The sequence below is a fragment of the Mobula birostris genome, chromosome 26 (genome assembly GCF_030028105.1).
Source record: "Mobula birostris isolate sMobBir1 chromosome 26, sMobBir1.hap1, whole genome shotgun sequence".
NCBI classification, from domain to species: Eukaryota; Metazoa; Chordata; class Chondrichthyes; order Myliobatiformes; family Myliobatidae; genus Mobula; species Mobula birostris.
This window is the reverse complement of record NC_092395.1, coordinates 41,591,920-41,604,407: the sequence shown is the minus strand read 5'-3', so window position 1 is coordinate 41,604,407 and position 12,488 is coordinate 41,591,920. Positions and strand designations below refer to the sequence as shown.

Sequence of the window (12,488 nt, the reverse complement as noted above, 5' to 3'; positions counted from 1 at the left end):
TGCATAATGCTGTCATTTTTCTCAAGATTATGCAATTGAAATTGATTTTCTGCAGTGAAACATGATACCTACCACTTCCAGGTTGTTTCACATTGCTTGGAAAATTCAGTTGGGCATTTCCAGTAAACAGACACCCATGCAGAGCACGTGTCAATGGTCTGGGGTCAAAGCTATGTGCAAAGCTCTTTTGTCTCATCTCATGCAGTGAGTCTCCATCATGGAGCAACATGGTCTTCACCCTGCAGAGCCAAACTGTGTGGGGAGGTGTAGAAGTACTCTCCTGCAATCCTAGTCTGCCCATTGTCCACTAAAACCAGTTCTCCAACAGCTTTCCAACTTTGTAAAATAATGTCTCCCTGGCTTTACATTCTAACTCCCACCTCCCAGTGCTGACTCCTGTTTTCCCATCTGAGTTCACCAAAACACTCTGGTTTGCTCACTTACCGATCCCCAACCTCAAAATACGGGAGCTCAATGCTCCTGAACCCCCTCCCACCACAGAGCTCCAGTACCTAACTTTCTTCTGAGAGCCGCCACTAACCAGCCAAAGCCCCAGCATTCTGCAGGTCTCATGGAGCAAGAAATACATAGGCGTACAGTGCCACCTAGGACCGAAACAGGCCCTTCAGCCCACCGCATCCATGCCAACCATTTTGCCCATCTTCATGAATCCCATCATCCACATTACGTCCTTATCTTTCTTCACCTTACTTATTTAAGTGTCTGTCTAAGTGTCTCTCAATTGTACCAGATTCTAAAATTACCCCGGAGATCACCAGAAATTGGAGGCAGATGAATTTCAGGGTCCAGATGATGGCACTCCAAACCAGCAGGAGGTGACACATGGGAAAATAATTCGTTTGATGTCAGGGTTAAGCTCCTCATTCTTGTTGGTAGCATTTCTTTACCCACCTCGCAGTCTCAGTAATTTCAAAGATTGCGCTCAAAGGAGAGCCACTTTTTCAGAGCCGGCTGACTTAGTTGTCAATACTTACCCTCAGACTGTCAACTTCTTGTGCATGTGAGGACGATTTAGATAAAGATACGAAAATTTATGTGGTAATGTGGTAGAGCCAGACTCTGGGGACATTTTCTATTAACCTGACAAAACATCTCCAGCATCAGCATCAGCAGCAGCAGGAACACATCATGTGGTGATACTCACAAAGAACGCCACGACTACTAAGAGGAGAAATGAAAACTACAGCTTAAAATTTGAAGCTGAAGAAATGTCTCAGAAAGTAAAAAAGTCTTGCAACAAATGGTCAGTTTCTGACACTCAGAGATATATCTTCAGGGATGCAACATTAGACTCAAAGATTGGGCTATCATTGTGGCAATGACATTGTAATTAATAAATCCCCCAGTAAGGTGGAATAGAGTTGTGTGAAGAGCATTATCATGCCACTCCTGAAGATTTTCATTCAAGGGGAGGTAAATCTCAATCCTTTGGCAAAATATGCAAAATGCTTGAGGAATTCAGCAGCATCTATGGAGAAGACAAATAGTTGATATTTTGGGCTGAGGACACTTCATCATGATTGTGGATAAGTGTTCAGATGTAATGTTGCAGCCGCACAAAACATTGGCTAGACCAGACCGTGCACAATTCTGGTCGCCACACTACCGCGGGGATATGGCAGCAACGGAGAAAGTACACATAAGATTCACAAGGACGCTGCCAAGATTGGAGGGCTGAAGCTCTAAGGTGAGATTGGATAGGCTGGGTTCATTTGCACTGGAATGTAAAAGCTGAAGGGTGATCTTATAAAGGTTAAGGAAATTGTGAGTGGCATAGGTAGTATAGATAGAGGTGGAGGAGTAACACCTCACATCCTGTCTGGGTAGCCTCCAAACAAATGGCGTGAACATCGATTTCTCCTTTTGGTTTCCAGTTATTTTTTTCCCCCTTCCCCCTTCTTCTGTTCCCCACTCTGGCCTCTTACTTCTTCTCATCACCTGCCTATCACCTCCCCCAGGTGCCCATTCTTCTTCATTTTTCCTTTGGGCCACTCTCCTCTCCTATCAGATTCCTTCTTCTTCTGCCCTTATCCTTTCCCACCCACCTGGCTTCACCTATGACCTTCTAGCTAGTCCTCCTTCCCTTCCCCCTCCTTTTTATTCTGGAGTCCTTCCCCTTCCTTTCCAATCTCGAAGAAAGGTCAGCCGTTTACTCATTTCCATAGATGCTACCTGACCTGCTGAGTTCCTCCAGAATTTTGTTTGTGTTGCTCTGGATTTCCAGCAACTGCAGAATCTCTTGTGTTCATAGATACGGTCTTTTTTTTCCAGGTCAGGGGAGGCTTGAACTAGAAGCACATGTTTAAGGTGATAGGGGAGAAGCTTAACATAGATCTGAGAGATCAGCTTTTTTCTCAGAGGGTTGTGAATATCTGGAATGAGCAGCCAGAGGAGGTGGTGAAGGGAGATACAATTACATTTTAAAGGTATTTGGACTGGAAAGGCATAGAGGCTTAAGGTAGGCAAATGGGTTTAGAGTAGAAGACATCATGGTTGAAATGGAGGAGATGGACCGGGAGGTCTGGCTTCTGTGTTGTCTGATTCTATGACTCTATGGTTGCCAATCAAACTTAAACCTTCCTGTCCCACCTTACTCAGGACCACAATGGTTGTCTACTTATCTGGAGATGATGGCTGTATTTGCATGTTACTTCAATTATGGGTGGGCTATAGGAAGTCCTCAATAACTTCTTATTCCTCGAGTCTGATCCATTTCCCTTGATTCAGTAGCCACAGGAACAGGATGAAAATGCTCATTCCTGGTCTCACTAAATGTGAAGGGGAAAACTTCCATCTCCTTACCATCTTTCTCTGTAAAAGGCCTTAGTTAGTGACTTGGTGTTAACATGAACAGGTCTTGGGCTGGCTGCACAGCGATGTTGCAAGCTTTAAGCAGGGAACTAATCATTCAGTTAGGCTCGAGGATATCACAGGCTCAAAACTCAATTTTAGCAACACTTACACGGCCCATTTCTCGCAGTTTGGTAAGCATAACAACAATGGTGGAGTTGTTCTCCCATAACATTCTCCAGAAGTCCTCTGTAGTCTCTGCTAAAGGACCCTGCGTGGCAATGTATGCTTTCTGTTGCCTGTCAAAAAAGAATGTGTTAGTTAGTAGGAGAACACAAATAATTGTCTCGATTGCAAGTGGGGCAGCCAGGGGACATTTAAGCACTCGCAAAGATCTAAAATGATTTACACGGGAAGAATGAACAGGCATGAAAGAAGATACTTGGACTGGATAAAGTTCACAACAGAGTGCACACAATCCATGGAAAGACAGTAAATTAGTGGGGTCAATGATACAATACAGTACATATGGTCTGTAGAAGGGGATTAAATGAGGGGGCAGAGATGACAATGCAGTCTGTAGAAATAGATAAAAGTTTAAAAAGTTTGTTGGAGGAGATTAAAGAATGGAATTGGTGACATAATTGAATTTCAACCATTTACGGAAGGAGTTGGCTTGGTAGACCAATTATTTAAGGCAATCTCACAGTCAAAGCCTTTTACCAGTCTCTGCAATAGTCTGAAACTGCTTTCCTTTGAAGGAGATCAGAGCTATCTGTGCTGAGCATTCATGTATCGGATGTATTCCTCCCTTACAGCTGCTGCTGCCCTTTTGTGTATGTCAAGCTCTTGCTTATTTAAGAGTTTCAGGATCTATAAGTTTAATTTCAATTTATATTTTGGTTGTCAGGTGGATGACCAATAAGACACTTATTTCTCTGATGCAAGATAGCTCAGGACTGACCTTGCACTGGAAAGGGGTAGGACTGAGCTACTGGCAACTTGTGGAAAGGACCCACAGTCAGTCCTGTCACACAGGAGTGATGCTTCGTACATTGTTGGGGGAGGAGAGATGGGTGCACTGTGCGAGTGGCCACAAGCTGCCAGAATACACCACCCTTCTCCTAAATGTGATGATAACATTTTTTTAACTGTTGATACTTGGTCAGCGTCCAATTTAAAGGGCAGGTGGCTAACTGCTAAACAGTGAAATAATTGGTAATTGGTTTGACCTGAATATGGCTGCTTGTGTAATCATACTGATTTGCTCTGCTGTCTCTGTTCCCAAAGAGGTGTTTGTAAATGGAAAGGACTAATTCTTTGCTTGATCCTGGTTTTTGTGTATCGATCAGACCTGCTGCCTGTGAGCCGTGTGCTGTCTGTCAATTGGTAAGGACCCTGATGGAACTGGAAGGGAGTCAGCAGAAAGCAATCATCCTGCACTGGTTCACCACCTTGGGTGTGTGGTCTGAGTCTGCGTCCTGTACTGATAGATATATCTTTAGCTAGGCCGCCTCAGACTTTTGCACAGTACTGTATTTGTCAACATGGAGCAGAGAGCCAGGTAGTAAATCTGGCAGAAGCAAAGATGTTGGGAATGGCAAGGGTGGAGCGCCACAGGAGGAGCACAGGACAGGTGGCAGAGGAGTGCTAGGAGTGCATAGTGCCAGGTGGCATGGGTGTAGACACACACAGCATTGAGACACCAGACAAGGTCATTCGATTCCAAACAATTGGTTTATTGATCAGTACAGAATGTTTCTCCAGTGCTTCCCATTCCCTGCACTCTCCCCTCCCCTTTTCTCAACTATGATTCCCCTTTCTACTCTCAGTCCATAATAGAAACCCATATCAGAATTAGGCTTATCATCACTCACATATGTCTTTTTTTTTGCAGCAGCAGTACAGCACAATACATAAAATCACTACAGTACTGTGCAAAAGTACGTAGGCACCCTAGCTATATATACACAGTATGCACAGTACTGTCTGTATTTGTCACCATATACTACCTCGAGACTAATTACTTGCATATTTACAGAAAAATAAAGAAATATGACAGAATTTATGAAAACACCTACATGAACAGAGTGCTGTAGCTGTGTGAGCAGATATCAACTGTGGTCACCATTGGCTTTTGATACTGTGCAGAACTGAACAACGTTAAGCTATAAACTTTCATCTCTGCACGAGCCTATGCAGACACTTGAATTAAAGAGGATGTGAAAGCTGCTTCACTAATAGGCTAATTAAAATGATTCTCTGGAGGTAAGTAATCCAGTAACAACTTTAGTTTAGAAAGTTTTAACTAAATGGCCTTCAGGTCATACACCTGTAACTGAAATTTTATTTGCCAGATGACTGCTTTTCATAGAGTATAATGCGCAATTTAAATGCCTCATCCAATCTATTAGTGAGTGTGAAACAGTTTAGAATTCAAAGCATAGGTCTCCTGTTGCTATAACCGTGCATTTAACAGTATAACAGATGGTCTCTAATACGGCTCTTGAAATTTAATCTATTAATGGCAATCAGTCAGTAATGGAGCTCACCCCTTGGGCACCTACCTGTATCCATCGATAAAGCTAGCATTGATGTAGTCAGATCCTTCCACCCCACGGATTGGCTGTAGACACACTCTTGTCGTCTCATACGGCATAATGTTGACAAGGCGGTTCTTGAACTTATTACATGGAAGATTGGCACTTATGAATCGGGACGTATGAGCTTTGGAATTGGCCAGACGCTGAGAAGAGAGCAGAAGGAGAGTGAAGGTATTTGCAGGTATCGAGTAAAACGCTTGTCTCTGTAAGTAATAACTTAGACCTAAGGTATGTCCAACGTGGCCTTGGAGATAATCAGAGACTCTGCTTTCACAGCTTACTTGTTTCATCAGTCTTGATAAAGAATCATCAACCTGAAACAGAATCCACAGATGCTGTCTGGCCTGCTGAGCTTTTTTCAGCGTTTTCAGTGTTTGTTTCTGAGTTCCCGCTGTGGAGTCTTTTTCGCTTTTCAATATGTCAAGCTGATCTGAATACGGGATTATGTAAAACTGTTTGCAACTGCAGAGTGGGGACTCTTACAGAAAATACTGTTTATATGGGGATTTGAGTCCTTTAAGTGAGGTGGTTTACAGGAAATACAGAAGGTTGAGGCAACGAGTTAAAGTGATTAGATCAAGGGTTCATTCATTAAACTGTTGCACTTATGCCGGTGGACCGTTGCAGCAGGAAGTGCGGAGAATGTAGGCAACACTTGAGCGCTTCTGGCTGGTTTTTGCATGCTATGTGGAGTTGGGGGACTGTGGTACAGAGAAGGTCATTTCATTTGCTTTGGTGGTTACTGTGTCGGACTAGGGACTGTGACATTGACAGAGTCATTTCATTTGCTTCACTGAATGTTCTGTTGCAAGCTCCTAAGGAAACTTATTTCCCTGTAGATAGTTCTTTATATGCCACCAATGCCTAGTCCTCCACTTAGCTGGGAGCTTCTGAGCAGGACTGTCCCCCAGCTGCCTTCTCCTTCATCATGCTGCTGCATGGCCTCATGCTCTCTTTCCTCTTCCTCCCCTGTCTCCAGCTCCTGCCAACGGTCTATTCGCTTACTGCAACGATGCACCCAGTGTCTACAATCACTTGGCGTGCACTGCGGGCCACCATGGACTGATACTGGTAACACAGTATAACTGTCAGCAAACCCATGCCATTTTTTCACCAGTATCCTGGTGCTTGTGTAGTTCTTCTTGAACCCACAGTCAGATGGTGAGGTGGTCGTTAGTATATTGGTAAGAAAAACCAACAAAATGGATGGTAGGTCTTTTCCGTGAAACTTTAACCCTGTGGACTGAACATGTCTGTCAAGGAATGAAGGGGAGTACTATTCTTCTCATGGACCACAACCACCTACATCCTGAGAGAGTAGAAACAATTTTATATAACAATTTATGTTATTAATGGGAGCTCTTAGACCATCATATCATAGAACCATAAAACATAGGAGCAAAATTAGGCCATTCAGCCCATCACATCTGCTCTGCCATTCTATCATGGTTGATTTATTATCCCTCTCAATGCCATTCACTTGTCTTCTCCCTGTAACCTTTCATGTGCTGACTAATTAAGGACCTACCAACCTCCACAGCCATCTGTGGCAATGAATTTCCCAGGTTCACTATCTTCTGACTCAAGAATTGCTCCTCCTATCTGTTCCAGATAGACATCCCTCTACTAGAATGGTTGGGGGGTGGGAATCAAATTAAAGAGGCTAGGCGTGAGGAGGTTAGTTCACAACAGGGGGATGGGAACCAGTGCAGAGAGACAGAGGGGTGTAAAGTGAGGGTAGAAGCAAAAAGTACTAAGGAGAAAAGTGGAAGTGGCAGGCCGACAAATCCAGAGCAAGCATTAAAAAGGGCCACTTTTCAACATAATTGTATAAGGGCTAAGAGAGTTGTAAAAGAGTGCCTGAAGGCTTTGTGTGTCAATGCAAGGAGCATTCGTAATAAGGTGGATGAATTGAAAGTGCAGATTGTTATTAATGATTGTGATACAGTTGGGATCACAGAGGCATGGCTCCAAGGTGACCAAGGATGGGAGCTCAACGTTCAGGGATATTCAATATTCAGGAGGGATAGACATGAAGGAAGGGGAGGTGGGGTGGCGTTGCTGGTTAAAGAAGAGATTAACGCAATAGAAGGGAAGGACATAAGCCGGGAAGATGTGGAATCGATATGGGTAGAGCTGCGTAACACTAAGGGGCAGAAGACGCTGGTGGGAGTTGTGTACAGGCCACCTAACAGTAGTAGTGAGGTCGGAGATGGTATTAAACAGGAAATTAGAAATGTGTGCAATAAAAGAACAGCAGTTATAATGGGTGACTTCAATCTACATGTAGATTGGGTGAACCAAATTGGTAAAGGTGCTGAGGAAGAGAATTTCTTGGAATGTATGCGAGATGGTTTTTTGAACCAACATGTCGAGGAACCAACCAGACAGCAGGCTATTCTGGACTGGGTTTTGAGCAATGAGGAAGGGTTAATTAGCAATCTTGTCGTGAGAGGCCCCTTGGGTAAGAGTGACCATAATATGGTGGAATTCTTCATTAAGATGGAGAGTGACATAGTTAATTCAGAAACAAAGGTTCTGAACTTAAAGAGGGGTAACTTTGAAGGTATGAGACGTGAATTAGCTAAGATAGACTGGCAAATGACACTTAAAGGATTGACGGTGGATATGCAATGGCAAGCATTTAAAGGTTGCATGGATGAACTACAACAATTGTTCATCCCAGTTTGGCAAAAGAATAAATCAAGGAAGGTAGTGCACCCGTGGCTGACAAGAGAAATTAGGGATAGTATCAATTCCAAAGAAGAAGCATACAAATTAGCCAGAGAAAGTGGCTCACCTGAGGACTGGGAGAAATTCAGAGTTCAGCAGAGGAGGACAAAGGACTTAATTAGGAAGGGGAAAAAAGATTATGAGAGAAAACTGGCAGGGAACATAAAAACTGACTGTAAAAGCTTTTATAGATATGTAAAATGGAAAAGACTGGTAAAGACAAATGTAGGTCCCCTACAGACAGAAACAGGTGAATTGATTATGGGGAGCAAGGACATGGCAGACCAATTGAATAATTACTTTGGTTCTGTCTTCACGAAGGAGGACATAAATAATCTTCCAGAAATAGTAGGGGACAGAGGGTCCAGTGAGATGGAGGAACTGAGCGAAATACATGTTAGTAGGGAAGTGGTGTTAGGTAAATTGAAGGGATTGAAGGCATATAAACCCCCAGGGCCAGATGGTCTGCATCCTAGAGTGCTTAAGGAAGTAGCTCAAGAAATAGTGGATGCATTAGTGATAATTTTTCAAAACTTGTTAGATTCTGGACTAGTTCCTGAGGATTGGAGGGTGGCTAATGTAACTCCACTTTTTAAAAAAGGAGGGAGAGAGAAACCGGGGAATTATAGACCGGTTAGCCTAACGTCGGTGGTGGGGAAACTGCTGGAGTCAGTTATCAAAGATGTGATAACAGCACATTTGGAAAGCAGTGAAATCATCGGACAAAGTCAGCATGGATTTGTGAAAGGAAAATCATGTCTGACGAATCTCATAGAATTTTTTGAGGATGTAACTCGTAGAGTGGATAGGGGAGAACCAGTGGATGTGGTATATTTGGATTTTCAAAAGGCTTTTGACAAGGTCCCACACAGGAGATTAGTGTGCAAACTTAAAGCACACGGTATTGGGGGTAAGGTATTGATGTGGATGGAGAATTGGTTAGCAGACAGGAAGCAAAGAGTGGGAATAAACGGGACCTTTTCAGAATGGCAGGTGGTGACTAGTGGGGTACTGCAAGGCTCAGTGCTGGGACCCCAGTTGTTTACAATATATATTAATGACTTGGATGAGGGAATTAAATGCAGCATCTCCAAGTTTGCGGATGACACGAAGTTGGGTGGCAGTGTTATCTGTGAGGAGGATGCTAAGAGGATGCAGAGTGACTTGGATAGGTTGGGTGAGTGGGCAAATTCATGGCAGATGCAATTTAATGTGGATAAATGTGAAGTTATCCACTTTGGTGGCAAAAATAGGAAAACAGATTATTATCTGAATGGTGGCCGATTAGGAAAAGGGGAGGTGCAACGAGACCTGGGTGTCATTATACACCAGTCATTGAAAGTGGGCATGCAGGTACAGCAGGCGGTGAAAAAGGCGAATGGTATGCTGGCATTTATAGTGAGAGGATTTGAGTACAGGAGCAGGGAGGTACTACTGCAGTTGTACAAGGCCTTCGTGAGACCACACCTGGAGTATTGTGTGCAGTTTTGGTCCCCTAATCTGAGGAAAGACATCCTTGCCATAGAGGGAGTACAAAGAAAGTTCACCAGATTGATTCCTGGGATGGCAGGACTTTCATATGAAGAAAGACTGGATGAACTGGGCTTGTACTCGTTGGAATTTAGAAGATTGAGGGGGGATCTGATTGAAACATATAAAATCCTAAAGGGATTGGACAGGCTAGATGCAGGAAGATTGTTCCCGATGTTGGGGTAGTCCAGAACAAGGGGCCACAGTTTGAGGATAAAGGGGAAGCCTTTTTGGACCGAGATTAGGAAAAACTTCTTCACACAGAGAGTGGTGAATCTGTGGAATTCTCTGCCACAGGAAACAGTTGAGGCCAGTTCATTGGCTATATTTAAGAGGGAGTTAGATATGGCCCTTGTGGCTACGGGGATCAGGGGGTATGGAGGGAAGGCTGGGGCGGGGTTCTGAGTTGGATGATCAGCCATGATCATAATAAATGGCGGTGCAGGCTCGAAGGGCCGAATGGCCTACTCCTGCACCTATTTTCTATGTTTCTATGTTTCTATGTTTCTATTCTGAGGCTGTGTGTTCTGGTCCCAGACTCCTTCACTACAGGAAACATCCTCTCCACATGCTCTCTATCTTGTCCTTTCAATATTTGAGAAGTTTTAATGAGATGCCCCCTCATTCTTCTAAACACCAGTGAGTACTGGCCCAGAGCCATCAAACACTCCTCACACATTAACTTTTTCATTCCTGGAATCATTCTTGTGAACCTCTCGAATGCCAGTACATCTTTTCTTAGATAAGGGGCCCAAAACAGCTCAGAATACTCCAAGTGCAGTCTGACCAATGCCTTATAAAGCCTCAGCATTACTTCCTTGCTCTTATATTCTAGTCCTCACAAAATGAATGCTAACATTGCATTTGCCTTCCATATCACCGACTCTAGCTGCAAGTTAACCGTTAGGAAATCCTACACAAAAACTCCCAAGTTCCTTTGCACCTCTGATTTTTGAATATTATCCCTGTTTAGAAAATAGTTTAGCCTTTATTTCTTCCACTAATGTGCACGACCATACATTTCCCTGCATTATAATCCATCTGCCACTTTGCCCAAACTCCTTATCTGTCAAGGTCCTTCTGCAGACTCCATGCTTCCTCAACGCTACCTGCCCCTCCACCTAATCTTAGTATCAATTGCAAACTTGGCCACAAGGCCATCAATTCGCTCATCCATATCGTTGATATATAACATGAAAAGAAGCAGTCCCAATACCGACCCCTGTGGAACACCATTTGTCACCAGCAGCCATCCAGAAAAGCTCCCTTTATTCCCACTCTTTGCCTCCATCCAGTCAGCCAATCTTCTATCCAAGTCAAGTTCAACTGTAATTTTAATTCAACTATACCTGAATACTCATGAATACAGCCAAACAAAACAGTGTTCCTCCAGGGATAAGGTGTAAAACACAGTACCAACAGTTATAACACAGTATATGCCATATATAGAACATATAAGATAACAGTAAGCATACAGTTACACAAAAAATAGATATAGCCCAAGTCCCTGAGTGACATATCCTGTAAATTGTTTACATCAAAAGTAAATCTTTCCTGTAATACCATGGACTCTTAATTTGTTAAGGAGCCTCACGTGCGGCATATTGTCAAGGGCTTTCTGAAAATCCAAGTAAACAACATCCACTGACTCTCCTTTGTCTATGCTGACTGTTATTTCCACAAAGAGTTCCAACAGATTTGTTGGGCAAGCTATCGCCTTGAGGAAATCATGCTGACGTTGGCCTACTTTATCACGTGCCTCCAAGTACCCTAAAACCTCATTCTTAATAATGGACTCCAACATTCTCCCAACCGTTGAACTCAAACTAACAGGCCTATAATTTCCTTCTTCTGTCTCTCTCTCTTCTTAAAGTGTGGAGTGACTTTTGCAAATTTGCAGTCTACTGGAACCATTCCAAAATCTATTGATTCTTAAGAGACCATTACCAATGCCTACGCAATCTCTTCAGCTACCTATTTTAGAACCCTGGGGTGTTGTCCATCTGGTCCAGATAACTTCCCTACTTTTAGAACATCCAGCTTTCCAAGCACCTTCTCCTTTGTAATAGCAACTACACTCACTTCTGCCCCCGACACTCTCGAATTTCTGGCATTCTGATAGTGCCTTCCACACTGAAGACATAAGTAAGGTACTTAAATTCACCTGCCATTTCTTTGTCCTTCCATTACTATCTCTCCAGCATCACTATCCAGTGGTCCAACATTCGCTCACACCTCTCTTTTACTCTTTATATATGTTGGAAACCACTGCTTTTGAATAATAATTTTTTATGAGATTTGTATTTTTTAACAAACTCATGTATTTTCCACACTCACTGGCAGAAAGTAGTATGGCAGCTAAACTAATGGTTTATCACCTTTCTCATTTTTCATTGGTTAAGTATTGGCACATTCCCCATGTGATGTAATTGTTTTAATTATGTAGCCTATTAACTAGTTCATCCTCTACCTAAGGAATATCTCTTAACTTAACGCTAAAAGAGATAGATTTTTCAGAAGCGCCATATTGGCTTCTTCTTTATTCCTTTGCACCCATACACCATTTAGCGACATTTCTCAGCTCTTTACTTAATTTGCTTAGTATTTGCATATTTGTTTGTACTCTAAAATAAATTGAAATATTGAAATTAAGACTGCTCACCATTCCTGACTTCTGGAAGAGCCCTAAAGATCAGAAAGTAAACAGAGATCCAACATATATCTCAAAAAAAACTTTTGATATCTTCTTTTATATTATTGGCTAGCTTACTTTCATAATTCATCTTTCCTCTCCTTGTAGCTTTTTAGTTG

The 12,488-nt window shown here is 42.8% G+C and overlaps 1 protein-coding gene across 10 annotated transcripts in view; it reads right to left on the bottom strand.

Annotated features, from left to right (window-relative positions):
• Positions 1–12,488, bottom strand: part of LOC140188305 (receptor-type tyrosine-protein phosphatase delta-like) — a 493,362-nt gene that overhangs the window by 21,946 nt on the left and 458,928 nt on the right. For all 10 annotated transcript variants that reach the window (XM_072244426.1, XM_072244416.1, XM_072244420.1 and 7 more), the window contains 2 exons: positions 5,379–5,557; positions 2,984–3,110 (listed from right to left, as the gene is read on the bottom strand). In XM_072244426.1, coding sequence (XP_072100527.1) covers positions 2,984–3,110; positions 5,379–5,557 — 306 coding nt within the window. The remainder of the gene's footprint in view (positions 1–2,983; positions 3,111–5,378; positions 5,558–12,488) is intronic.